The sequence below is a fragment of the Bicyclus anynana genome, chromosome 19 (assembly GCF_947172395.1).
Source record: "Bicyclus anynana chromosome 19, ilBicAnyn1.1, whole genome shotgun sequence".
Lineage (NCBI taxonomy): Eukaryota > Metazoa > Arthropoda > Insecta > Lepidoptera > Nymphalidae > Bicyclus > Bicyclus anynana.
Window position 1 is genome coordinate 13,610,069 of NC_069101.1, and position 26,404 is coordinate 13,636,472.

The 26,404-nt window shown below is 38.1% G+C and overlaps 2 protein-coding genes across 5 annotated transcripts in view; one reads left to right on the forward strand and one right to left on the reverse strand.

The window, feature by feature from the left end:
• Positions 1 to 7,632, forward strand: part of LOC112049232 (fatty-acid amide hydrolase 2) — a 26,506-nt gene extending 18,874 nt beyond the window's left edge. For all 4 annotated transcript variants that reach the window (XM_052887503.1, XM_052887505.1, XM_052887504.1 and 1 more), the window contains 6 exons: positions 178 to 323; positions 1,233 to 1,315; positions 2,714 to 2,900; positions 4,113 to 4,235; positions 5,161 to 5,298; positions 6,039 to 7,632. In XM_052887503.1, the coding sequence (XP_052743463.1) occupies positions 178 to 323; positions 1,233 to 1,315; positions 2,714 to 2,900; positions 4,113 to 4,235; positions 5,161 to 5,298; positions 6,039 to 6,185 (824 nt within the window). In that variant the 3' untranslated portion in view covers positions 6,186 to 7,632. The remainder of the gene's footprint in view (positions 1 to 177; positions 324 to 1,232; positions 1,316 to 2,713; positions 2,901 to 4,112; positions 4,236 to 5,160; positions 5,299 to 6,038) is intronic.
• Positions 7,618 to 26,404, reverse strand: part of LOC112049231 (S-adenosylmethionine decarboxylase proenzyme) — a 40,022-nt gene continuing 21,235 nt past the window's right edge. Inside the window, exons 3-8 of the mRNA XM_052887506.1 lie at positions 23,040 to 23,241; positions 17,478 to 17,574; positions 16,447 to 16,610; positions 14,615 to 14,707; positions 13,386 to 13,541; positions 7,618 to 13,105 (exon numbers count right to left, since the gene is read on the reverse strand). Of these exons, the coding sequence (XP_052743466.1) occupies positions 12,968 to 13,105; positions 13,386 to 13,541; positions 14,615 to 14,707; positions 16,447 to 16,610; positions 17,478 to 17,574; positions 23,040 to 23,241 (850 nt within the window). The 3' untranslated portion in view covers positions 7,618 to 12,967. The remainder of the gene's footprint in view (positions 13,106 to 13,385; positions 13,542 to 14,614; positions 14,708 to 16,446; positions 16,611 to 17,477; positions 17,575 to 23,039; positions 23,242 to 26,404) is intronic.

Genomic DNA, 26,404 nt, shown 5'->3' on the forward strand with positions numbered 1-26,404 from the left:
GGAGAAGTTACTGCATTTTTTAAGCTTCCGTTGCGTGGTAAGGTAGGGGTAGGGGTAGGTGGGAGTAGGCTAGGGTAGTAGTAGGGTTTCACGCGGACGAAACGGACGTCCGCTAGTGAAACATAAAACATTGGCTTTTAAAAAAATGTAGCTGTAACTAAAAATGATGGGTGACAGGTTCGGCTCTCCGTTCGGGCAAGGATCCCACCATGGCCTCGATAGGGTTCCTCAGCAGGCACTGCGAGGACCTCATCCCTCTGACCAAGGTGGTGGCGGCTGATAAGGCGCATCTGCTGGATTTAGACAGACAAGTCCATGTCAAGGTAACCTTTAATGTTGATGCTTATAGCTTGGCAACTTCGTTCGTAACACTCCCGATGCGGGAGCGGGAGGGGGGGTGTGTAGCGATGAATGAAAAACCCACGACTGATGCACCTCACTTTCCCGAACGCACGATTTCACACCCGCGCAGTCTTTCCCCCCGTCAACCGCATATAATGGGAGTGTCATCAACGAACTTGCCATACTATAATGCTGGCTACAGTACAAGCTTTTTTTTATCCTTTACAAGTTAGTCCTTGACTACAATCTCACCTGATGGTAAGTGATGAAGCAATTTTAGATGGAAGCGCTCAAGAACAGAATGAGTAGAATGAATATGCCTTTCGGTTTCTACACGATATCGTACTGGAACGCTAAATCGCTTGGCGGTACGCCTTTGCCGGTAGGTATCAAAGTACCCATGATGATGAGAGGACATGGAGGATAGAGTCCAAAACTACTAATCTGATTTTGATGCGATTTTTCAGTGATGGGTTCAGGTTTGATTGGTACATGTTCTTGATAGGTGATCTCTCTGAACATAAATCCTGGGTTCGATGCCCAGTTGAGGATTTTGTATTTTCTAAATTAGCTCAGGTCTGGTCTGGTCGTAGACTTCGGTCATGTGTACCCTACCAGCTAAGACGTACTGGTACGATTTATGATTTATTTAGTACGATGCTTAAAACTTACTATCTTTGACTGCATCATCACTTAACATGAGATTGCAGTCAAAGGATAACATTTCATAAATATTAACACGTTCGCTGCGGTACGAGGTCAATTGACCTCGTACGTCTATCTTCTTTAAGAGTTACGAGGTCAATCGACCTCGTACCACACCAGAGGAAAGTACAAAAAAGCTGCCAAATTCCGTTACACACTTTGTTTGAACTTTATTTCCTCTACAGGACCTGAAGTTCTACTACGTGGAGAGTGTCAACGATTTGCGCGTCAGCCCAGTTTGCAGTGATCTCAAAAAAGCGATGAAAAAGTAAGTTTTACTCACTGGAAAATACTGTTATTGAGCAAAATCTGAACTTTTTTTTATCTTAGAAAAATCCATGATACCCGCGGTATTTGTGAAAAAATAAACTTCAGGTGGAAAAAAAACTCAGCCAGGGTTACTTTTATATTGCTTTTTAGGGTTCCGTGGTCCACAAGGAATGTGGGAGGAATATAGTTTCGCCATGCTATCTGTCTGTGGTTTAGCACAAAAACTATTACTAATAGAAAGCTTCAATTTAGCATAAGTATGTAAAGTAAAAATGTGGATAAAGTCAACCAACTTAAAATAATGTACCTACTTGGAACATGAAAATTGCATATAAATTTTGTTGTTAATTAATTAGATAAAATTTTCATAACTCGAGAGTCTGTTAGAACTAGTAAGCTGACATTTGGCATCCGTATGTTTATTAATTATGTCTTATTAAGTGGTTAAAAAATATTTTTTTAGGTTCCTTTCCTATATGCAAAGTGAGAATGATTTTTTTGTGGTCTGTCCATTGTATCGTTATCGGTATTTTTGTATATTAAATAAAAGTTTCAAGTGCTAATTTAATTCTACGGAACCCTACATTGCGCGTGACACGACACGCACTTGGCCGGTTTTTATGTTTTTATTCATTTTATATTCAAAATTCATTTATTTCAATTAGGCTTAACAAGCACTTTAGAAACGTTAAGTTATGTCATGATTTAATGGTGGTAATTAAAGTCGAATACTTAAAATTAAAGGCCACAACAAAATCAGCCAGGGTTTATATATTTTTTGTTTACCACCATTTAACAAACTTATCTAGAACTAAGTATAGTGCAGTTCAACACCTAGCTTTTTTATCATCTATATCATCGATTCCCAAAGTGGTTCAAGTGGACCCCCAGGGGTCTACGGAAGACTCGGCGGGGGTCTACGTTGACATGACATAAAATTGGGGGTTCACGATTCGTATGCGGGGGTCCACGAAAATTTATCTGGTTTTATGAAACCAGAGAAATGGGGAGTTTTCTAAGTAAAATAATTGTGAATTGATTGCTTCCTTGTCCTGTGAGTAGATATCAAAAATTTAAGTTGGCTGTTATAACTTTTTGCCTGGACAATTATACTATCTGCCATCCACTCACAACACAATCAATTGATTAATTAACTAAGTAATTAATTTTCACTTTTTTTTAAATCTGTTATTTCCTGGTGGCTGTTGATATTTGGATTGAAATTTAGCAGGGGGTCCACTGCAATCAATTATATTTGGAAGTGGTCTATGAGAAAAAACAGTTTGGGAACCTCTTATCGATACAATCATTAACATTATAATGAGATTTTTCTATATGCTTGCGTTTAATAAATTGGTTTTTGATGGATTTTGATGATGGGTTTATATTATTCCAGAGTGATATACCGTCTGTCGAGCCAGGCAGAGAACACCGAGCAAGCACCCAAGCCCTACTACCACGAAGGGTTCAACCATTCCTTCGCTCTGTGGCGACACGCTATGACCAAAGAGGCCGACTCCTTCCCCAAACTGTTGGCGAATAATGAGGGCGAGGTCAACGGACTCGTCGAGTTGGCTAAAAAGGTATGCGATGTTTTTGAATAATCCATACTAATGTATACAGGATGTCCCGTAATTAATGAATAAAACGTAATGATCTAAAACTAATTTGAATAATTTTCCAAAAATCCCTAGGGTGATCAAGTTATATTTTATTTTCGGATTTTTCAAAGTTTTCTATTTTTAATTAATTTTTTCAATGCCGTAGCTGCTGTAATTAAGATTTTAAAGATCTAATTTTTGTTAAACATTACAGATAAAATTACCAGTAAACTGTATTACTTATCTACTACTACTTACTAATATGTATCTTCTACAACATAAATTAAACATTATTTACAAAAATAGTATTATAGCTCAGCAGCTTAGTGTGTGTGAGTGTTGTGAAGTGCAATAACTATTTTTTTTTTATTAAGATTAAAAAAACTGTTCTGTAAACTTTCTTTAAAAGGGTCTTAAATTGTTCTACTAGATAAAAAAAGCGTGTGTCAGCTCCAACGCGCTAATAGAGTTTACTCTTTCAGATCGTCTGTCTAAATAGATGCAGCGCACCGTGAAAGGTGCGCAAAATAGGTTGCGTACCAAACCGGAACGCAGTGTCTTCGTTCATCGAATTTTACTGCCTATATTTTTTTCATACCGGGGGCTATATATGAAAAATCGATTCTTATGGAATAAACTCGAAAAATATAATAAATAATAAAATAATAATAAAAATCCTTTATTCAGCGATAAAAAGCATATTAAAAAACAAGAAGAAATTACAAACTAATACTACAAACAGAGCCTACAAGGTACTTAAAGATACCTACTTAAATTACAAAGTTACTCTGTCTGTACTTAGTATATAGTATAGTTAATATAATAAAGAGATTCAGCTGAATAGGGCGCTGCCTCAGCTCGATACTACAGTTGAGGGCTGTAGTGCTGATTTTCAGGCATGACCCCAGGGTGAGACTCACGGACCGATTTGAAATACGTTTGCTGCGTCGCTAACAATAATTATTAAATAATAATATTATATAAAATAATATACGATTAGTACATAATACATATTAATCTTACATTACCAAGCTTATAGAAAAAGTTAAGAAGTAATAATAAATATATAAAGAAAAAATGTACTGCAAAATATTGGTTAATATCATATTTTTTTGCATTTTTTTTTAATTTAATAAAATTGTATGTGAAAAACTATAGTGCTTTTTTAATACTGATTTGTTTGTCATGTTTCAGTTGGTAGGCGCGTCTCAGTTCACTCTGGCGGCCATTTTTAAATGTTTGGACGAGCAAGTGTTGCCGCCCGTGCCGGCCGCGTGGGCCGACCGCCTCACGCAGCAGCTCAAAGACGATCTGCTGGTGAGTGACCATCACTGACATACTGATACTATGTAATTTTAGTCTCAGAAGTGATTTACAAAAATAAGAAAAATGTAGAACAATGGTTATGATTTACAACAATTGTCAGGACAACTTAATTAACAAATCAGACTGTAACCAAAATAAGACCCTAGAATGGCAGAGAATGACCTTGAGTGGAGTCACGCACTTGTGAATGTTGTGTGTAGGATTAAGGGCACCCTGGGCAGTTAAACCAATACTCCTCTTTTACACTCCAGTCACTCTCCCCGCCTATCCCAAGTAACCCATAAAGAGTTTCACAACAAGAAATGTGAACGGCTCGAATGCCACGAGCATACTGAAGCCGACCGGACGCCTTATATAGCAAGTCGTTCCCGCCAACCGATCGACCCCTCTCTAACTCCCCACTCTTTACGGAAACAAGTCACACCACCTGACGTTATATCCGTCTCAGACTACTATTTCCTACTATTACTTTAAGAATATACTCTTCACCAAATTGATGTTTTTAAAACGAAGTTCCTTATCGCGGGTTGTGAAAGGGGGCTAGGCGGAAAAAATTAAGACCATAAAGTTGTAACGACACATTTTACCCGACTGCGTAAGAAGGAGAGTAATGGTTTTGCTATAGTTGTAAGCTGTAACCTGAAGACAGCTTTTTTTATTTTATGCTTTACAAGTTAGCCCTTGACTACAATCTCACCTGATGGTAAGTGATGATGCTATCTAAGATGGAAGCGAGCTAACTTGTTAGGGGGAGGATGATAATCCACACTCTTTTCGGTTTCTACACGTCATCGTACCGGAACGCTAAATCGCTTGGTGGGTACGACACCGATGTGTTCCGTGCGCACCATTTGTATATTATTGATTAATCTGTGGTTATTACTAAATAACCAAATATTGTCTTTGCCATCGCCAGGAGACCCTAGGGTCTGACGGGGTGCTGCTGTTCCCTTCCGCCCCCGCGCCGGCGCCCTACCACTGCGAGGCGTTCCTGCGGCCCTTCAACTTCGCCTTCTGGGGCGTCTTCAATGCGCTGAAGTTTCCCGCCGCGCAGGTATTTATTAGACATGACGTATTACATACGATTCACGACTTTATAGGTTGGTGCATTAAGTACATTTTACCTTGATGGGCCGAGAAAGAAAGAAAATACGTTTATTATTTTTAGTGTATCAAACGGTACATTCTATATTAGACATTATATGACACCAAACAGAGTGCCTTGTGGGAGTTTTCAACGTTTTCATATTGTGACGATCGCGTAAACGTTAACGAGAATTTCTAAGGAATTGATCAATTCTGATTGTAGGCACTACTGTAGAACTGAGAGTTTACGCGATCGTCACAGTATCAAAACATTGAAAACTCCCACTAAGCAGTCAAAAAGTGTTTACAGCTGAAAATTTAGCCGTTCATTGCTAAAAAAAGGAAAACCCACCGCTGATTCATATCAAATTTTATATTTAAGCAATATTAATTTTGTAATGTTCGAAATATGTATATCGATATCAATTAATAAAAAACTAAATTTAATAATTAATTACTTTATTTATTTAGTAAATTTTTCCAAACGTTAACTCGTCCATTTTATAGCGTCACTTGATGTCACTAAACGTATAAACGTCAAACGAATTTATAAAAATTTTGTCTAACATTCCGTTTGATTAATGTTTAGTGCTAACGTGACGTCATGAAACATTTAAAATATAGACCATCATGGCCGACAGAGTTCTGACTCGTATTGTTGTCTCGAAAATGCCTATTACTAGATAGATTACTAGCCTATTTCTCCAGGTCCCGCTAGGCCTCAACGCGGACGGCCTCCCCCTGGGCCTGCAGGTGGTGGCGGCGCCGCAGCACGACGCACTGTGCGTCGCCGTGGCGGAGCACCTCGGAGCGATGTTCCAGGGCTACGTGCCGCCGTGCCGAGTGCCGGAGTAGTGGGTACTAACTCTATAATTTATCATCATCACGTCGGAAGTCCGCTGTTCGACAACTGTGTGCCTAGTGATAGTGTGCCAACTGTTTGATATTGTGACGATCGCGTAAACGTAAACGCGAATTTCTAAGGAGTTGAAATAGCGCTATCTAGTTATAAATTCGTCTTTTATCAGAGCAAAGTTCATTCAGCATATTCAATATTTTAGAACCATAACTTCCTGAATTATAAGGTATTTTTCAATGTTGCTCCCTGTACTCTTTTTGTCAAAAATGTGAATAAGGTTTTTTGAAAATATGCTCTCTGTACTTTTTTTGAGAAATTATGTGAAAATTACTTCAGGCAAACGATCTGCTCTATTATCTTAGTTTATAGATTTAAAAATACTATATTTTTGTAATGTTATTATATTCTCAAAATTTAAAGACTGTTTTTATCTATAGGTGAAGGTATTATAGTGTATTATTTAGAATATTGTATCGAATATTTTTATATAATATTGTACCTGTATAATCAGAATTATTAATTGTTATTTTGTATTTGTATTGTAACGGTTTAACGGTTGTGTATAATGCAGTAAGTATAAGTGAATAATTCAGTTTTTTTTATTCCTCAGCGCTTATTTTTATTTCGTTACAAAATTTATTTAAGTATTCTTATTTGCTGGTTGGTAAAACTTTCTAGGAACACCTAAGGAACCGTTCATTAATCACGTGATTTTTTTGCATTAAACTTTTAATGGCACCCTCCCCCTCCCCTTGACAAAACGTGCTGAGGGTTAAGACTTAATAAATCATGTGTATTTTGAATACGTCTAGAAATCTAAAAATTTTTAAAATCAATAGTATTAAATACTGGTATAGTATTATTTTATTTGGACATAATAAAAATACAAGTGATATCTTACTACACCCCCTCCCTCTTGTGATATTTCTTAATTTTTGTCAAACCTTTCAAGCCCGTGTTTAATGGATGTATTGTGTTAATTTAGTATTGTACTAATGATTTTAAACTTATTTCGTGGGTGTTCATTATGAATGATATTTAAACGGGTACATACCACGATAAAACGACGAGATTTTTATTGTCGATATTTCGATCCAGTTGATCGCAGTCCCGTCGTGACCACGATCCATGCAACTGGGTCGAAATATCGACAATAATTATCTCGTCGTTTTATCGTGGTATGTACCCGTTTAAATAACATTAGTATTGTACTCTTTAGATGGAAACTTGTTGTTTGGGACACAAAGCAACAAGCTATCAAGACATTGTATTTTTTGTTCATTTTTAAGGTAAGCCACATTTGGCAAATTAATTTCTATTTATATACCTTATGTACTTTATTAATATTGAATGTGATATAACTCAAGGGTTTACTTGTAATAATAATTTATTATATATTTATAAATTTATAAAAATAAAAGACACGTGTTAAATGAGAAGAAATCTTTTATTCAATTGAATAACTCTCACGATCACGTCACCCCCCTGCCTGTTGGATGTCGCTCGCTGACATCCGATACTGAGATACATGTATCATATAACTAGCATTCGCAATAAATTGACCTTTTACCACCGTGTAACAAACATACAGTTCCGGAACTACGATAGGACAAGTTTTAAAATAACTACTTATTAACTTACGACTTCAGCCCTGAATGTATTTGGCACCAAAATTTAATTTTACTCTTTAATGCAGCTACATAACAAATGAGAATACTAAAGTCAGTTTATAGTAAGTTGTGATAGTGTAATGTCAGATTACATGAAAAAAATTACACATACCATCGGCAAAGACGTAAACGTCACTCGCCTATATTTTAGTAAGTTTCCAAGTTTAATTTTTAATAATTAGCCAAATAAATAGGCTACATTTAAATATTTTATACTTAATTGTAATTTGTACCCGAAGAGAGAATACTCTTGACATTTTTTTTTCAATGACACTACATTTGGTTGCGTTGTTACGGTATAGTTGAACTGTATGAATGCTAAACTGCGTTACAACTATTTTTCCTACCACAAAGTACTTACATTAGTCATTTGTATAAACTCATTCAAATTATATTTTCTTGGGTCAGTTGGCTGAACCATTTGGAAATATTACACCAATACGAAGACATAAAGGTTAGTACAGACACTGTAATGTAACATTTTAATAAATAACATTTCGTAATATTTGAGATTTTTTTATATAACATATTTTATTTATTTTAATTTAATTAACGATTCTTACGTAAATTTCCCAACATTTGTTCGAAAAGCCCGTTTCCATTTAATATTTATCTAGTTAAAATTACTCTTGATTGGAATTCAAGGAAATCATCATCAGGTAAGTTTCGCATACAAATGTTCAGAAAAAATTGTTAAAAATTGTGCGCGTGCTAAAACAATCGCACTTTAAAAATCCTTGCCGTTCAGGATCCCCTTCCAATCCCTGCCTTTGCATAGCAAGGTATGTAACTAATATAACACATACTACGCTACTAAAATGTCTATACATTTTTTTTATTATATTTTCATATATTCAGATAATAATCTATACAAACATATATTAATGTAATTATCATAATCAGCCATTTTAATTTGAATGAGTTATAACACTTTAGTAAAACGAAATCATCCTAATTATTACAATTACTTTAATATAAAAAAAATGTCCTAACATTCACGAAGCTTTCTTTAAATGCGTCTTTGTAAATTTTGTGCACTCACTGATATGTCAAATTAAAGATAGTTTCGGTTTTTTTCAAATGTCACGTTTAGTCCAGGAATTAAATTGATAATGAATAACGATCTAGTACATTTAAAAGTTAACTACTAAAACATTGATGACTTCTAGACAATATAACTTTTTGACTAAATGTTATTTAGCTAATATAACACTTCAATGATGTTATACTTATAAATGTGTAGACTATGCTTTACATTTTAATTTCAACTTCAAATCTACTGTTAATAGATCATTGGTAGATGAGAAATTAGTATAACATTTTAAGTGAAAGTTAAATTCCTTATATATGTTGATCTACAGTTTTTATATATGTTTTTTTTTTAATTTTGTCGCTTGGCAACAAGTTTTATCTCACGAAGACGAGTTTTGCCTGCGATGTAGTAGAGCAAAGGCTCTACAACCATTCTCCGTGAGATATAGACTTTATTTCAAAATATTTTTTTAAAAATACAACATTTTAAGTATTTTTGTCTTTTTACGTTTTTAAAAATAGAATTAAATCGTTAACTTTATCACATATTTTCTTTTCATGTGCGTTTTTTTACATCAATTAAAAATATCATTACGCACATGTAAACTACGCGTTACAGTAGAATCTACTAAACTACCAAATTATTTAAATTTTTATATTTATACAATCATTGATATAAAAATTCAAATATTTAGATATAAAGGTACATGAAATAATTACCAAAGTATTTAGAAAAGGACAAAGAAAATAAATTAAACACTTTAATCAAAAATACAAATAAAGAAATTATTTAAGGTAAAACTATTAAAAAGAAAATATTTTAAGGCATATTATATCTTTATTTAAATTATTTTTAAAATATTTGTATACTTTAGATACTTTTCAGGAATCGAAATTAAAAATCAAAATTTTGAATTTTTATATCAATATAATAAATATCTTCTACACGAGCGTCAATTCATTGCAAACGTAACGGTGTATACTAGCCGACCAAGCGTATAAAATGTAGATGTTCTTACCGAAATGCAATAAATGGCATGCACAAGAATATTGACGCGGGTCGAGAGTAAGTCCCCAGACAATTTATTAGTGGCATTTTTTGATTCAATGATTGATTTACTAAAAAAAAAACATGACATTAAAACAGGGACGAGCTCCGTGGCGCAGTGGTATGCGCGATGGATTTACAAGATGGAGGTCCTGGGTTCGATCCCCGGCTGGGCCGACTGAGGATTTCGCAATTGTTTCAGGTCTGGCTGGTGGGGCTTCGGTCTTGGCTAGTTACCACCCAACGGTACCGCCAAGTGATTTAGCGTTACGGTACGATGTCGTGTAGAAACCGAAAGGGGTGTGGATATTCATCCTCCTCTTAACAAGCTAGCCCGCTTCCATCTTAGATTGCATCATCACTTACCATCAGGTGAGATTGTACTCAAGAGCTAACTTGTAAAGAGTAAAAAAAAAAGTTCCTTGGTCGTACTATTTGGGGGTAGGCACTGATTTTGTGCATATATATGAATATGAGGTGTATTTTACTTGGCTTGGTAGACTAGTGACGTCACAACGAAACTACTACAATTAGTTAATTTTTTAACACTATTTTTTATCACTTTGGGATCACGCATAACATGGAATGGTTCAGTTACATCACATAAAACGACACCCTGCTAATACTTACTCGTATATACTTTGTTTAATTTACGAGATTTGTACAAGTTCGCTTGTAGGCCGAGAGGGTGTGGGCAATATTGAGGGGTTGTTAGTTAAACTGAAAGTGGCGCCCCGCGGTTTCAACTGTATAGCTTCCGTTTCCGTGAGAACACGGGGATAAAATATAGCCTATGCTACTCGGTTAATTTTAAAAATTCTTTTATCATCTTCATGGTGAAAGAATTTTTAAAATTTGTCAAGCACTTTTTGAATTATATTGTTACAAGTTACAAAAAACAAATCTTTTTAAAATTATTATATTAATATTTTACCACTTTCAATCGTTCAGTTCCCTTTTGCTCCTGATTGTAAATTTCTGTTTTTAGTCGGATTTAGATTTATCAATAAAAAAAGACAGTTGGAAACTGTTTTTTTTTTTCATAATTAATAACTATTGTATGTTGCCCACGCCCTCTTGGTGTATGACCTATGCACACGATTTTTTTTATGAATAAGAATAATGCAGTGTGCAAAGGTTCAAGTTGAGGATTGAAAAATATTGTCACATTTTCTACTCTTATTATAATCGCATATCGAAAAAAGCAGTGAAAGGGTGTCTTCACACATGTTCGAAAAGAAGATAAATGAATGAATTAAAACTTGAATCAAACGCATTACTAACCAAATATTTATAATGCAATCTAAAGCGAACTTTCTGTATAAATTATTTTTTATAAAGTGTAAAATAAAAAAAAAATTAAACAATGTAAAATAATTAAAAACATTTCTTTGTTTCAATTCAGTTTCTATAATGAAAATTCGATCGCCGTTATGGATGGTACAGCGAAGTCCATTGCCAAATGTGTGAAAACACCCTTATATTAATTTTAGTAAAACCACAGTGAGTAACTTGAAAACAGATAGTAAATATCGATCTACCGTCCATTCTAAGTTTATTAAGAGCCGGAACACGCTTTCAAAATCTTGATTCCAATAAAAAAACCAATAATTACTCTTAAGATATGTAATAGAAAAAAATATGTAGAAAATTAATATTTTCAATTCCTTGATTGATCTTGAAAAATTAAAATTTTCTCAAAATATTTACACAAAATGACAATTTTAAAAGCGTAAACGTTTCCGGTTCTTAAGTAATTGTTTTAATATGTACAAAGTGTTAAAGAAAGGGACATTAATACGATGTGTGCATTAAATTTTTAAGAAATCTACTTTTTTCAAGTAAAATGTACTATGTATCTATTGATCATAGAAAGCTAGGGCCGGTTGAGACAAGACGCGAGACGTGCCATTCTAAGACACCTGCCAACCAGTGGCATGCACGAGGTGTTTAACTAGGGTAGTCTCTATATGTACAAATTGTAATATGGAAAATTCCTCTTCCAATGCAGTTATGAATCATCAGTGTATGCATTGCGTTTTTGTATGTTGGAAGTACTGCCAACTATCGGTTGGCATTACTGGCATGACACTGGCATTGTACTGAAATTCGTCAAAAATTGGCAGAGTATAAAGCTACTAGCACGGATGATTACTAGTACAACAATGGCAACACCAATATAAAATGCCATTCGTGCAGCAACCAGCCAACGAGTAGAACACTGGCACATTTGCCAGTCAAAGATAGTTTCTAACCAGAAGATTAAGACGTCATCAACAGCAACTACTAGCCTGGGGATTATAGCACGTTATTGGCACGTTATGGCACGGGGAAACGCAAGCGCCTAAGGCGGTCGCGAGTGGCACGCTTCGCCCCGTCACGCGCCGTTGGCACGGCAACGGCACGCCAGCAGCACGCACGCTATACGCCGCAGCAAGGCGACGCTCTCGCGACCCGTTGTACGGAGTAAAGCCACACTGTCGCGTGCCATTTCTATCGTGCTCTCTGAATATTTCCTCTGTTCCCTCACAAGCGGTACATTGTTCTCCAGTGTGACGTCATGTCTGTGCGGTTCGTCTGTCACTGCATGTTTTGTGTCAACAGAATTGCGTTTTTCGAGTGTCTCATTCGCCTTTGCATGTTTCGTGTCTTCTCTTCTGTATGGCACGTTTTCTTTTTCAAACTGCAAATCGTGTCCCTTCACATCTTTGTTTTCGCGTGTATCGAGTGGCACGTCGTGGAATTGCCAGTCGTGTAGTGTCACGTCATTCTCAAGTTCCGAGTCGTGGCTTTCGAGTTTGACATCGCGTCTGTCATGGTATACCCCGTCGCGAGCCGCCATGCTGCAGCTCTGCGACACGGTCTGGCGCAGTCGGCAGGACAGTCGCGGCGAGTCGTCGTACGGCGTGCGGAGGGAGTGCGCGAGCACGCGCGCGAGGCGGCGCGCCGGCGGGCGGGCCCCGACTGCGGCGGGGCGGGCGGGCGCGGGGCGGGGGCGGGCGGGCAGGGGGGGTGGCGGGGCGCTTCCTCAGCTGGGGAACTTGGCGAACAGCGCGTAGTGCAGGTCGTAGCCCGAGAACCGGCAGAACTGCGCGTCCTTTTGCTCGTAGACGCCCTGCGACGAGAACTTCTTGATCTGCCGTGAAGCGTCCGCCGCTGGCGAGTCCTGGAATATTTTTCGGTTAAAAATGAATTTTAATAGATAATTTTAAGTTTTGGAGTTCTGTACCCAAAGGATTAAACGGACTCTATATTACTAACACGCAAGCCGTGTCTCATGAACCGAAATTTTTACAGATTATATATTTCTGTTGCCGTTATATCAATATATACCAAAAACAGAATAAAATAGATCGAGGGGGGGTGCTTCCAAACAACATACTTTGTTACCACAGATGGCGCTTTATGCGTTTCGATTACTCCAACAAACAAACAAACAAACTGACCTTGGTGGCGAACACGGTGACGAGGAACTTGTCGGGGCGGAAGGCGGCCAGCACGCGCGCCAGCAGCGCCTCGTAGCTCGCGGCCGACACGTTCGACTCGAACGACACGTACGAGCACGCCGGCTCCGGCGTTATGTGGATCGTCATGTAGCAGCCCTGCGGAGACAATAGGGATGATGACAGTTTTTTGAATTGTATATAAATTAGGAGTATGCTAATAGTAAAGCAATTTTGTAAAAGTAACAGGGTATCTGCGATTATTAGTTTTGGAGCTACAGGGATTTAAAGGGTCAGTTTTGCGGCGCTGCCGCGGATCCCTGAAAAAGGCTCCATACAAAATGGTGCGATTTAATGACGTCGTAGGTCATAATGTTCGTTAGATTTATAGATCCCCATTTTTTCAATTTTAACATATAGTCTTTAGTGACAGTGACTTTGTATAATATAAAGTAAAAGACTTGAGGGTAGCCTGATAAAAATGTTCGGTTTCACTAGCTACGAAGATTAATACTAATTATAGAAAATCAGAAATAGCATCAATGCTCTACAAAAACTTACAGATGGCAGTTCCAAATTTCGCTTCGGGAGGCACAACAAAAACATAAGTAATATAATCTACGTAAGTAAAAATTACTATTATTAGCAAATACCTATTTATAGAAGTTATAGAAATACATCCTTCCAGGCAAATTATATGTAGTCTACGAGTGAATTCAACTAAAGACTGCAACTTAGCTTTTAACTTTTAAGCTTCGGCTGTGGCTAGTTACCACCCAACCGACAAAGACGTGCCACCAAGCGATTTAGCGTCGTACGATGTCGTGAAGAAACCGAAAGGGTTGTGGATTTTCATTTTACTTCTAAGAAGTTATCCCGCTTCCATTTTAGATTGCATCATCTCGTACCATCAGGTGAGATTGTCAAGGACTAACTTTTAAAGAATAAAAAAAACCATCCCTTGACAATGGCAAATCTAGCTAAAGATCTAGGAATGCGGCTGTACACAATAAATCACGTGAATATGTTATGATGCAATCATCAATCTCAAAATGGCGCCGTCCCTCTGCCTCGCCTTTTGCATTACAAATCACAATTTTTACTTGACTCTTTGTCTTGAGTTGGTTTTCTGGGTTTCCTCAATTGCCGTCTATTAAATCTTAATGAAAAGCAATTGACCAAACCCAAAACGCACGTATTCACGTTAGAAGTGGGCAGCAGACAGTACTTACATCTTTAGCGACCCCGTTCATGGAGTATCCACACGGATCAAACAAGTAGTCATCGATCACCATGCCAGGAATCAGCTTGTCGATGCCAGAAGCCTACAAATGGAATGTTAAATTATTTGCAGATGTGTTTATTATCTGTTGTTAGTTATAATCACACTAATTTATATACACTCTTCAATTCTTCATCCAATGTCATCCACAATAGGGATGATGAGAGTTTTTTAAATTGTAATGTTTTTTAAAATAAATTAACAGTATGCTAATAGTAAAGCAACCCCAAATTTGTAGGACATTGTGGCTGTTAAGTTGTATAACTATTAATGGGGATGATGACTAGGTTTGAATATATTGATTTTTATGATACATTCGGGTAAATAGGGTCAATGTTAACTAATTTATACATAAAAAGCAAAGATTGTCTGGATATTTGCAAAATAAATGAGATTATAAAATTTCAAAAACTATTAAAAATTTTTTATCGCAATTAGATGAAAATTCATACAGTTTTAGCTTCCTTACATTAAATGTGACATTTTTTAATATATGAACTATAAAGATAAACGCACAAATAACAAAGATATTAGTAATTTTGTTTGAACGCGCATACAAATCTAACGATCATTACATTGCCTATGACGTCATTTTTTCGAGCCATTTTGTATGGGGCGTTTTTCAGGGATCCGCGGCAGCGCCGCTAATCTGACTCTTTAAATCCCTGTAGCTCCGAAAGTAATGATCGCAGATACCCTGTTCCTTTTACAAAATTGCTTTACTATTAGTATACTCTTAATTTATATACAATTTAAAAAACTGTCATCATCCCTATTAATCAACAGTAAAAAAACAGCTACTTAGTAACAACTTTTTATTGATACAAGTTGGAAGGAGAATAGAGTAACAAAAGTTGTTACTAACCAGATGTTTGTTTTACTGATTAATTAATACTTATACAACTTAACAGCCACAATGACCTACAAATTGCGTGGTACATTAGCCCGTTCCGACGCTCTGAAATTTTTATTTCCTGGTATCTCAGTTAGCTACCAGAATCAAGAATTTTCGTTAATAAAAAAGTTGATCGTCTCATCGAGATGAAGCTACTCACGAAAAATTTGCTTGTTAGTAATCAGTTGTACAAAATGTTTTAGCGATCCCTGACTATTCTTGTTTACCTATGATCTCAATTTTGATCAGTTAGCATTAAACAAATAGTGAATACGAAACCACGTGACCTAAAAATTACTATCAATATTTAGTTGGTAAATTTCGTATATGTCCAGACATACGGCCTCCGTGGCGCAGTGGTGTGTGCGGTGGATTTACAAAACGGAGGTTCGATCCCCGGCTGGGCCGATTGATATTTTCTTAATTGGTCCAGGTCTGGCTGGTGGGAGGCTTCGGCCGTGGCTAGTTACCACCCTACCGCCAAGCGATTTAGCGTTCCGGTACGATGTCGTGTAGAAACCGAAAAGGTGTGTGGATTTCCATCCTCCTCCTAACAAATTAGCCCGCTTCCATCTTAGACTGCATCATCACTTACCATCAGGTGAGATTGTAAGCTAACTTGTAAATAATGAAAAAAAAGCACACCCTCAATAGCTCAAGGGTAAGAATGGTCGGTCTCATCACCGAGGGGTGGTGGTTCGATCCTCACCCCGTTGGTCTATTGTCGTACCCACTCCTAATACAGTCTTTCCTGACTAGTTGGAGGGAAATGGGTATATTGGTCATATTTAATACATTTGGCAAATATTCTTAAAAAAAAAAATACCTCAAAGTTAGTGAATTGAAAGGTCGGCAGGTATTTAACACCATGAGACAACAATAGGTACCTTGGTAGCTTCGGCGGCGTTGGCTGAAGTGGCCCTGGTGAAGATGTCCATGACGGCGGGGTCCAGGTCCGACATGAGGATCTCGATGGTCTGGTCGGGCTCCGGCCCGCTGTAGCTGATGTCCTCGTCATCCGCTTGCTCCTTCTCCAGCGCGTCCACCGTGCCTGCACCAGAATACTAATCTATACTAATACTATAAAGACGTAAAGTTTGTGGTATTGTAATACTAGCTGACGCCGCGCGGTTTCACCCGTGGTTTCCGTTCCCGGAGGAGTACGGGGATAATATATAGCCTATAACCTATATTATAGGTTATAGGCTATATATTATCCACGTACTCCTATAGGTCCTATAACCTACCTCGATAAATGAGCTATCTAACACTGAAATAATTTTTCAAATCGTACCAGTATGAGATTAGCGCGTTCAAACAAACAAACTCTTTAGCTTTATAATATTAGTATAGATTAGTATAGATTGTAAGTAATCTTTGGCTCTACTGAACCGATTTTGATAATTCTTTTATTCCTCAGTATTGCGTTTATGCATTTATGAAGTGCACACCACCATTACCCACTTCGCCACGCGGCTGGATGTTTTTGTTAATTAATAGATAAGGATAATTTTGTTAATTAATACTTGATTAACAAATATACAGACTACTGTTTTGGTTTTAATGATTTCTGATTAATTTAATTGGATTAACTTTCGCTATAATTAATTTTTCATTTTGTGTGGGAGCCCTTAGGGCTGCCAATTTTTTAAAACAAAAGTCTCGACTTACAGCTTATGTTGAGAGTCCAATGAGAATATATACGGATAAATGTTGCCTGGGTTAACTGAAAATGGAACCGAATCCTTCCCGATGGCACATGAGGGGTTCCAATTTCACCTAAAATGGACCACAGCGTGTTTTGCCAAGTCGAGAACCGCAATGGGCCAGAGTGGTAGACTTTTGGCCTAACCCCTCTCATTCTGAGAGGAGACCCGTGCTCAACAGTGAGCCGAATGATGACGAGACAATACATTACCTTCAAGAGGCAGCAACGTGTAGAGATACCAGCAGTCTTTTTCCGGACCCATTATGTAAGCCCTTCCGTCCCCGAAGAACGAATCCAAAAGCTCCACCTATAAACAATAAAAAAAAATACATTAAAAATTAAATAAACAATACGGAAGTGGTTTTTACCCGACTACGGCGAAGCCAAAAGGAAGGGTAATGACTTTGGCAGTCAATAATAAATAAATATAAATATAATAAATGTACTTAAACAATACATATCTAGCCCCAAAGTAAGCATACAGAGTAGCTTGTGTTATGAGTACTAAGATAGTTGATATTATAATATTAATATACATTTATATACTACATATAAATACTTATATAATGTATAAATACACACAGACACTGGAAAACACCCATGTTCATCACAATTTTCCAGTTGTGGGAATCGAACCCACGGCCATGGATGCAGAAGGCAGGTTCATTACCCACTGCGCCACGCGGCCGTCAATGTATGTATTATGTATGTTCTACCGTAACGGCTAAACTACTAAACCGATTTTAATGAATGATATGTCAAAAGATTCGTTATAATAACGCGGGTGACATAGGGTGTACAAACTTTATAAATCATAAGACAGAATTAAAAACCTCATATTCTAACCTCGATAAAAAATTAAACCAACATAATTGTGTTTGGTATCAAAAGAAAGGTAATGGCGAGCACGTTACAAATATGTATGTATCGTTTAAGTCATTAAATTTCACGTGTCTCAATCGGTGAAGGAAAACATCGTGAGGAAACTGCCAATCCGCATTGGGCCAGCGTGGTGGACTATTGGCCTTACCCCTCTCTTTCAGAGTCGAGACTCGAGCTCAGCAGTGAGCCTAATGTGGGTTGATGACGACGGAGTATCTACAGTTCGTGCGGTACGCGACGATGTAGTACTAAAATGATCATGGTAGAGCAGTGGTCACACTTCTTATAGACCTACTGTGCGTAGGCAAGGAACACCTTCATTAAACATGGTACACGGTAGGGATTTAATGCGACCACGCACCCATCTCTGCCTTGGCCATTTTTGTACCTATGCATTTCTCGACTTTATATTTTACAAATATTTTCTTGTCTCGTCCTTTTTATTAGACTTCTTTTTTACCCGACTGCAAGAAGGGTTATGTTTTTCGCGCGTATCTTGTATGTATGTATGTAATATTCTTTATTACCTCATATCTTCCAAACCACTGAACGGATTTACGTAATTAGGATATAGTTATATTTGTCTCAATAACCCAAGTTTTCTTAGATAGGTGAATTTAAAAAAAATATCACGACGACTGTGAGACGCTATAGACTCGAGGTGAAATTTTTTTTTTTCTAATATTGCAATATGGGTATCAAATTCAAGAGCTTTTTGTGAGGATTCTAAAATGGTATATCATGACAATGTTTAAAAAAAACTACAATTAGAAAAACGTTATTTATTAGTTTTCTATACAAAATACGCGAGGCGGATGACTATAGGTGCCAGTAGGTTTGTGAAGTGAAGTTATAAAATAGACTAAATTAAATATATTGATTATAAAAATCGGCTAAGTGCGAGTCGGATTCGCTCACCGATCGTTCCGTAGATTTTTTTGAATATTTGCTTAACCTCTTTTTTTTCTTCTACATTATTTAATAGGTCCCGACTGTTTTCTAATTGCTTTCTACACTTCTGGACTGAGCTTGTTTTTTTTCTTTTCAGTTTTTTTATACTTTATGCAGTCAGGTTTTTTATTTTTTTTAATTAATTTATTACGTAGTTAACTTTAACGTAATTTTTTATCTAAATATTCTTTCGTAGCAGATGCGTCATAATACAAATCTGCGTGCCAAATTGCAGCGAAATCGGTTCTCAGGGGTTTGAAGATTGAACAATGTTGATAGATCAGACAGTATCAGTAACTGAGCACAGGTGTCTATAATACAAGTTCTTTCTTAGTTTAGATACCTGTTACTCATCCAATAATTATAGTGTTAAGCTATTTTTACCTATTATGTTAAGGTTTTACGAAAGTATAAATAAACGATTATTATTATTATTATATAACTGTTTATATATGTACAGATTACAACAGTCCTAACATGAATACAAAGTAATGTATAATAACCCTTTGTTTAGAAGTATCACCGGTATCAGTTCGTAGAACTTTCAACTTTGTTTAAAGTGTTGCGTGTGAATGAGACCACGTTCCGAGAAAGGCGACAGATAAACAAAAATGTTATTGGCAGGGATGTCACACGTGTTGTAGCTAGTTCATACAGTTCTAAATTAGCCTGCCATCTATTCAGCGCCGGACCGAGGTAAATTTTAGAATGGAGCGAGATCCAATTATGGCGCCTTTCCTGTTTGCTCCTAACATTATATAATAGGGACGTTTGAAAAGTTTCTAGCCTAACGTATATCGGAATGTCATACATTTATAGAATTACATAAAATTTGCACCATAGGTAAAGAAAGACGCCTCTATTAGAAGTAAATTCACGCACGTCGCGTTCATCTCTTCGCTTTAAATATAGACGATCGAAAAGAAATTTCTTTCTTTTCGATCTTGCCTTTACCATTTCGGCGCCCCCTAGGATTTGGCGCCTGGAGCAACCGCTCCGTTCGCCGTATGGACGGTCCGGCCCTGCATCTATTGGATAACAAGCAAACAGCATGTGTATCCTAAGTAAGTAAGGCAAGAGTGAATAGATATCTTCTAACAAGCGCCCTACAACTTACCGCATATCATTATCAACCCATATTCGGCTCACTGCTGAGCTTGAGTCTCCTCTCAGAATGAGAGGGGTTAGGCCAATAGTCCACTACTGAAAAATTGGAGGTGCATCCCCGGACCGGATTCGAACCCACACCCTCCGGAATCGGAAGCAAAGGTCATATCCACTGGGCTATCACGGCTTCATTAAATATATACAAATACATAAAAATGCTAAGTTACTCATCATCTCTTTTTCGTTTTCAAAATTTTCTATGTTCAGTTCGATTACGGTTTTCTGGTAAGCATTTGAGGGCCCCCTGAGCTTAAGAGCCCCCGCCTAGCCCCTAGCTGCGCCATTTGGCAAGAATGAATAGGCATCATCAAGCCAGCGCGGTACAACTATCCTATCTATACTCTGTATACTAATATTATTAAAGGGTAAAGTTTGTGGTGTTGTAGGTGTGGTATAGCCACCCTCCACACCAGAACAGCAAGATTGGCTGAAATATATGTTCTTGGCAGAAATAAGGCCCCGGACGACTTGTCACAAAGAGTCAATCACGGACGACTAAGTACCGTAAACTAAGTCTGAAACAAGAGTTTCCGTGTGCCAGAGTTAGGTTACGGTTACCACTTAAGGTAGCATTCGGTTCTTGGCGACCACAACCTGCAACTGCGACTGGGTCGCACGACCCACTGCTTAGTATGAATTTATATGGAGCACTGAAAAATTCCGAGACCGGGTCGCGCGACCGTTGAGCGTAGAGCAGTGGGTCGTACGACCCGGTTGCGGACGTAGTAATGCTACCTTTACGGTGCAACTGCGAATTTCTTTCACAGAAGAAAAACCAAACTATCTGTTCTCAGAAACTCTGTAACAATGTAGACAGCCCTGTTTTAAACAGATAAGGTTTAATTATTCTTATTATATTAACTGCGTTTAATTATAACTCGCATTGTAGTACATACTATGAAGATAAATTAGCGCACGGTAACTTTTCTTATAATATTTACGTTAATAATAATATGCTCCCGACCGACTTTTCGATCGCGGCGGCTAATCTCATGGCGAGATTAAGAGTGTGCAATATGTAATTTGGTGGTTACAAATGGTTCTGGATCTCAGATTCTGGAAAAGTTAGGAGCCTGACATTTGGGTAAATGATATTTCAAAGTGTTAGCTTCGTTATGACTATACAAAATACACAATTTGTAAAACATTTCTCGATAGTTTATTTTTTTGAAAAATACATGTTTTGCTCACATTTTGCTTTCAATCTCAGGAAAAGCAAACTTATTTTCTTAAATTTTTGTTTTTTATAGAAAATTAGGTATATATCTTGAACATGGCCATTTGTTTTTCGTTATGTTATTTAATTTACTTGCAATTAGATAAAAATGGTTTTGGCGCTCACGTCATAAAATTTGCGTCGCGCGTCAATCACTCCGTGCTTTTCACTCACGTGAAAGTCATAATTCGGCGTCTCGCTTGCGCTTCGAATTTTATCTGTATCGTACCGACGTGCTGCGCGCTCTTAACCAAGCAGGAGATATTAGTGCACAATTGCACTCTCTCTCTTCTCTCACTCTCGAAATACGATGGCTTGACATTTTTAATCTAGATACACTCATGCTAAATTACAGCTTTCTAGTAGTAACAGTCTGGGAGCTGTACCGCGGACAAACAGACAGGCATGGTGAAACTACAAGGGTTCCGTGTTGACTACGGAACCCTAAAAATGGCGATGAATAAATCCCAGGCTTTGTACAAGACTTTCAACGCCCTTTATTCATTATACTGTAACTGTGTTAGCTATTAAGTTCCTTTTATATTACTCAAATTATTGTGATTAGTATGAAGGAAAATAATAAGTAGGTAATTAGGTTGCTACTTTTGGAGAATCGTGCACAAATATTTTTGTAACTGCATGCAAAACTCATTAATCCCTTCGTAGTTTAATGTAGTCACGAATACTTTTACTAAGCACGCCATGTATTACATTATTTGAGACGTTAAAGTCGTATTTATAATTTCCTTGCAATTTTGCGTTTTGCTCTAGCAAATGTTCTAGGGTTGCAGTTATCCTAACATAATCAACTTGGATTTGACTGTACGGCACGAGCTGAACTGCCGTATGAACTCGCAGTGCGAGTAGAACACGCGCTGTATTTGCCGCAGCAAATGTTCTAGGGTTGCAGTAATCCTAACATTCTCAGCTCGGCAATCGGAGTTGTGCGACTAGAGCGGTGTGGACGTAATAACTCGCGCCTCTAGTAGAACACGCTTTGTTATATTGTTCTTTTTTTCTGACCTTAGCGGGTCTCAACGGCATCATAGGGGGTTTAGTGCGAGCGCAGAAGCATCACCTGATGGGGCCCGACGACAGAAGCAGAAGAGATAGGTGAAAAGACTCTCTAAGGGCGTCTCCTCTGATACGCGCCTCCAAGATAGTGAGTTAAAAACCCCACGACCGGGGGACGACAAACATCGGGGACCTCGTCTTCGTCAGCGAAGATGCTGGATAGCTTGTGTTTTGTGTTATCTGGGAAGGGTAGTCTGTCGTCATGTCATCGTCAGGACGTTTTTCGGGCGTCTACAATCGGCGTTGGGATTGAGGGAGTATAGCCTCAACCATTATTTATTTTATGCTATTGTAGGGGTGATCTAGATCTCTATGTAAGTCATTATTAGGTGCACGAACTTCCTGAGTGAACAGCGCGAGTGTTGCAGGTTGCGCTTATCCTGACACTCTCACCTCAGCAGTCGAAGCTGTGTGGCCGTATGAACTTGCAGCTCTCTCGCTCTACTCGCTTTGCTATGTCCTATGGTTGCGGATATCCTCACCTCAGAGTCGAAGTTGTCGTGCGGCTGGAGCTGCGCGGCGGGGCGCGCGAACTCCCTGCGCGAGTAGAACACGTTGTGCACGCGCGAGTGTCCCGCCGCCTCCTGCGCCAGCTGCAGCACGGCGCGCACGCAGCGCAGCGGCGTCGTCTTGCCGCACGTCTTCAGTATCCAGCGGCGGCGCGACACGAACATGCTGCTCTCACTGCAACAAACATTGCTCTTGTCATTTCTCGCTGTTGTACAACTAGGTTTGCCGAAATTAAAAACCGGACAGTCCAGTCAGTTTGGAATGACATAAAAAGGCCAGACAGCCTACATTATTGAGAGGTTTGTGTACACCAGTATTAATAGACATATATATAGACATTTCATATAAAACTAATTCATGATTAATACCGTAAATTTTGTTCCCACACACTCATCATTCGCTCGTTTGCTACATGTAAAGCCTAATAAAAGCCGGACTAGCCGGACACGGAATACAAAAACCGAACTATGCCCGACTTTATCCGAACACCTGGCAACACTATGTACAACTGATGATTACAGTTTATCAACACTGAGATAAATTGATATTTCAACTCAATATTTAAAACACAAATAACTTCGCAAACTTTGATGTGCATAAAAATTAATACCTACCTCATACAATTATGCAACCTACAGTAACATGAAGTGGTTCACAAAAACAATAGCTAACTAATTAGATCCGTCTCATTAATGATAAGCGTTGAATTGTTTAGTATTAGGTAGGTACACTACGTAATCTCTGGCCTAACGGCTTACAAGTAAGCTTAACTGCACGTCATAAAGACGTTCATCATCATCATTATTATCAATCCATATTCGGCTCACTGCTGAGCATGAGTGTTTCAGAATTAGAGGGGTTAGGCCAATAGTCCACCACGCTAGCCCAATGCGGATTGGCAGACTTCACCCACGTGGTAAATTAGGAAAATTCGCGAGTGTTTTCCCTTTACCGTTAGAGACAAAAAGTTGGAGAAGTTGCGAGGTGTATGCCCTGGACCGGATTCGAAACAACACCCTCGTGTGGTGGACTAAGGCCTAACCTCACTCATTTTGAGAGGAGACTTGTGCTCAACAGTGAGTCGAAAATGGGTTGTTAATGATGATGATGATTGTGTATTCCTTCGCGACATTCAGTAATCAATTGAGTATTCACGCCACCATTCATCGTGGCAGGATGGTAACTAGTCAAAACTACAAAGACGTTAACTGTTGTATAAATAGTTTCGCAGATAAGTGATGGTGATAACAGAACGGCCAACATTAACGGGGACAAAGGTCTATCACTACTCGAGATAGCGAGCGTCTATCGTAAGCAAATTCACAAAAAAAAATTGATAACATTTTGAACCCTTACGTTAACTAAATATATCTTTGGCAATGAGGCGAACTAGGTTGAACGTTGAATTAAAATTGAGCAAATTATAAGCTTATCAAAATGTAGTAAATTATCAGTTTTCTTATCAAAAAGCGACTTCGAAAGCTCTAGAAATATAATTCTTGTCTGTAAATCGATACTAGTATTATAAATGCTTAAGTTTGTGTTACCGTTTAAACGAATTTCGGTTAACAGATGATTGGATCTTGGAGCAAAACATAGAGCTATTAGGAGGGAGATCTGTCTTTTAGTGGGTCATTCAATATAACAAAACACCCCTTTCATCGGGGGTTAAACAAGTTTACAGGCTTCCCTACACCCCTCAGTCAAAAAAAAGTATACTAATCACGCAGAGAATGTGCTGAAAATGATGATGAAGCCCCCCAACCCGCATTGAAGTAACGTGATAGGTTTAAGCTCCAAATCCTCTCCCACAAGGAGGGACGCTGGATCGTAATATGGATCATTCAAATAGGCAGACAAGAATGATATCATCCCCTAACAGAACACCCTTTTTTTTCGAGGGATAATCAATTCCCCCATTAAAAAAAAACATTTTAACGGTCTCCGTGGCGCAACGGCAAGCGCGGTGGATTTACACGACGGAGGTCCTGGGTTCGATCTCCGGTTGAGCCGATTGAGATTTTCTTAATCGGTCCAGGCTCTAGCTGGTGGGAGGCTTCGGCCGTGGTTAGTTACCACCCTACCGACAAAGACGTACCGCCAAGCGATTTAGCGTTCCCGTACGGTGTCGTGTAGAAACCGAAAGGGTGTTGATTTTTATCCTCCTCCTAACAAGTTAGCCCGCTTCCATCTCAGGTTGCATCAACGCTTACCATCAAGTGAGACTGTAGTCAAGGACCAACTTGTAACGAAAAAAAAAGCCCTGGATCATAAAGTGGATCATCCCGTAACAAAACACCCTTTTTTCTTCGAAGCATAATCAATTCCCCCATTTAAAAAAAACATTTTTCATTGAGGGTAGAACGAGTTTAACCCGCATTCGAGCAGCGCGATAGGTCTCACCTCCATATACCTTTTCCTATAGGGATTCCTTTTTAGTAAGTCTTTCAAATAGCAAAACACCCCTTTTCACCGGGGGAAAGGTTGCCATCCCTCAGTCAATGCAAGCCGCCGCTGCCTGGTATCGATTGGAGCCTGCGCGCTCGGTGCACGGGTGACGCAGTTATTTACACACACTAATGATGTAACGCTGTACTGTATGTACTGTACTACTGTACTGTGTTGTACTGATGTACTATGTTGTACTGTACTGTGGTATCATGTAATGTGTTACATCCGCAATAGGCGTTGATGCAGCGGAGTGAAATACAACCATTGAAACATAGAGGCTTTTTCTTATTTTTATTCCAAAAAAAAAAAATTCATTGCCCGCCCGTTAAGATTTAGCTGGAGCTTTTAGAGTAGACCTCTTTATTCATAATTCAAAAATAATTTATTTCAAGTAGGCTCAGTTCACAAGCACTTTTAAGACGTCAGTTAACTATTTGTAAAGATTATAACACCGGTTCGGAAGGCTGGTTCTGCTGAGAAGAAACCGGCAAGAAACTCAACAGTTGCTCTTTTAAAAAAAATCATACAACATTATAATTTACAATTGATTCATACATCATTACAGTTTCTTATAGTTTTACTTCCTGTGTAATGGTGGAAGCTGATCCAATGGCCTCCAAGCATCTTTATTATCGAGGAACTCATCAATGGTGTAGTAACCTCGACTAAGTAAATGTTTTTTAACACATTGCTTAAAGCTATGCATTGGCAGGTCCATCATCTTGGGGATCTTGTTATAAATAGTCAATACATAAATAATAGTTTTTTTTTTCAAATTCTGTCAATGTATTGTTTTTTTTTTAATAATGGTTTATGCTAGTAGGCAGAGATTTGGTCTGCAAAGCGTGCCATTGCTACGGCTTGCGTAGTCGTGAGTAATGCAGAC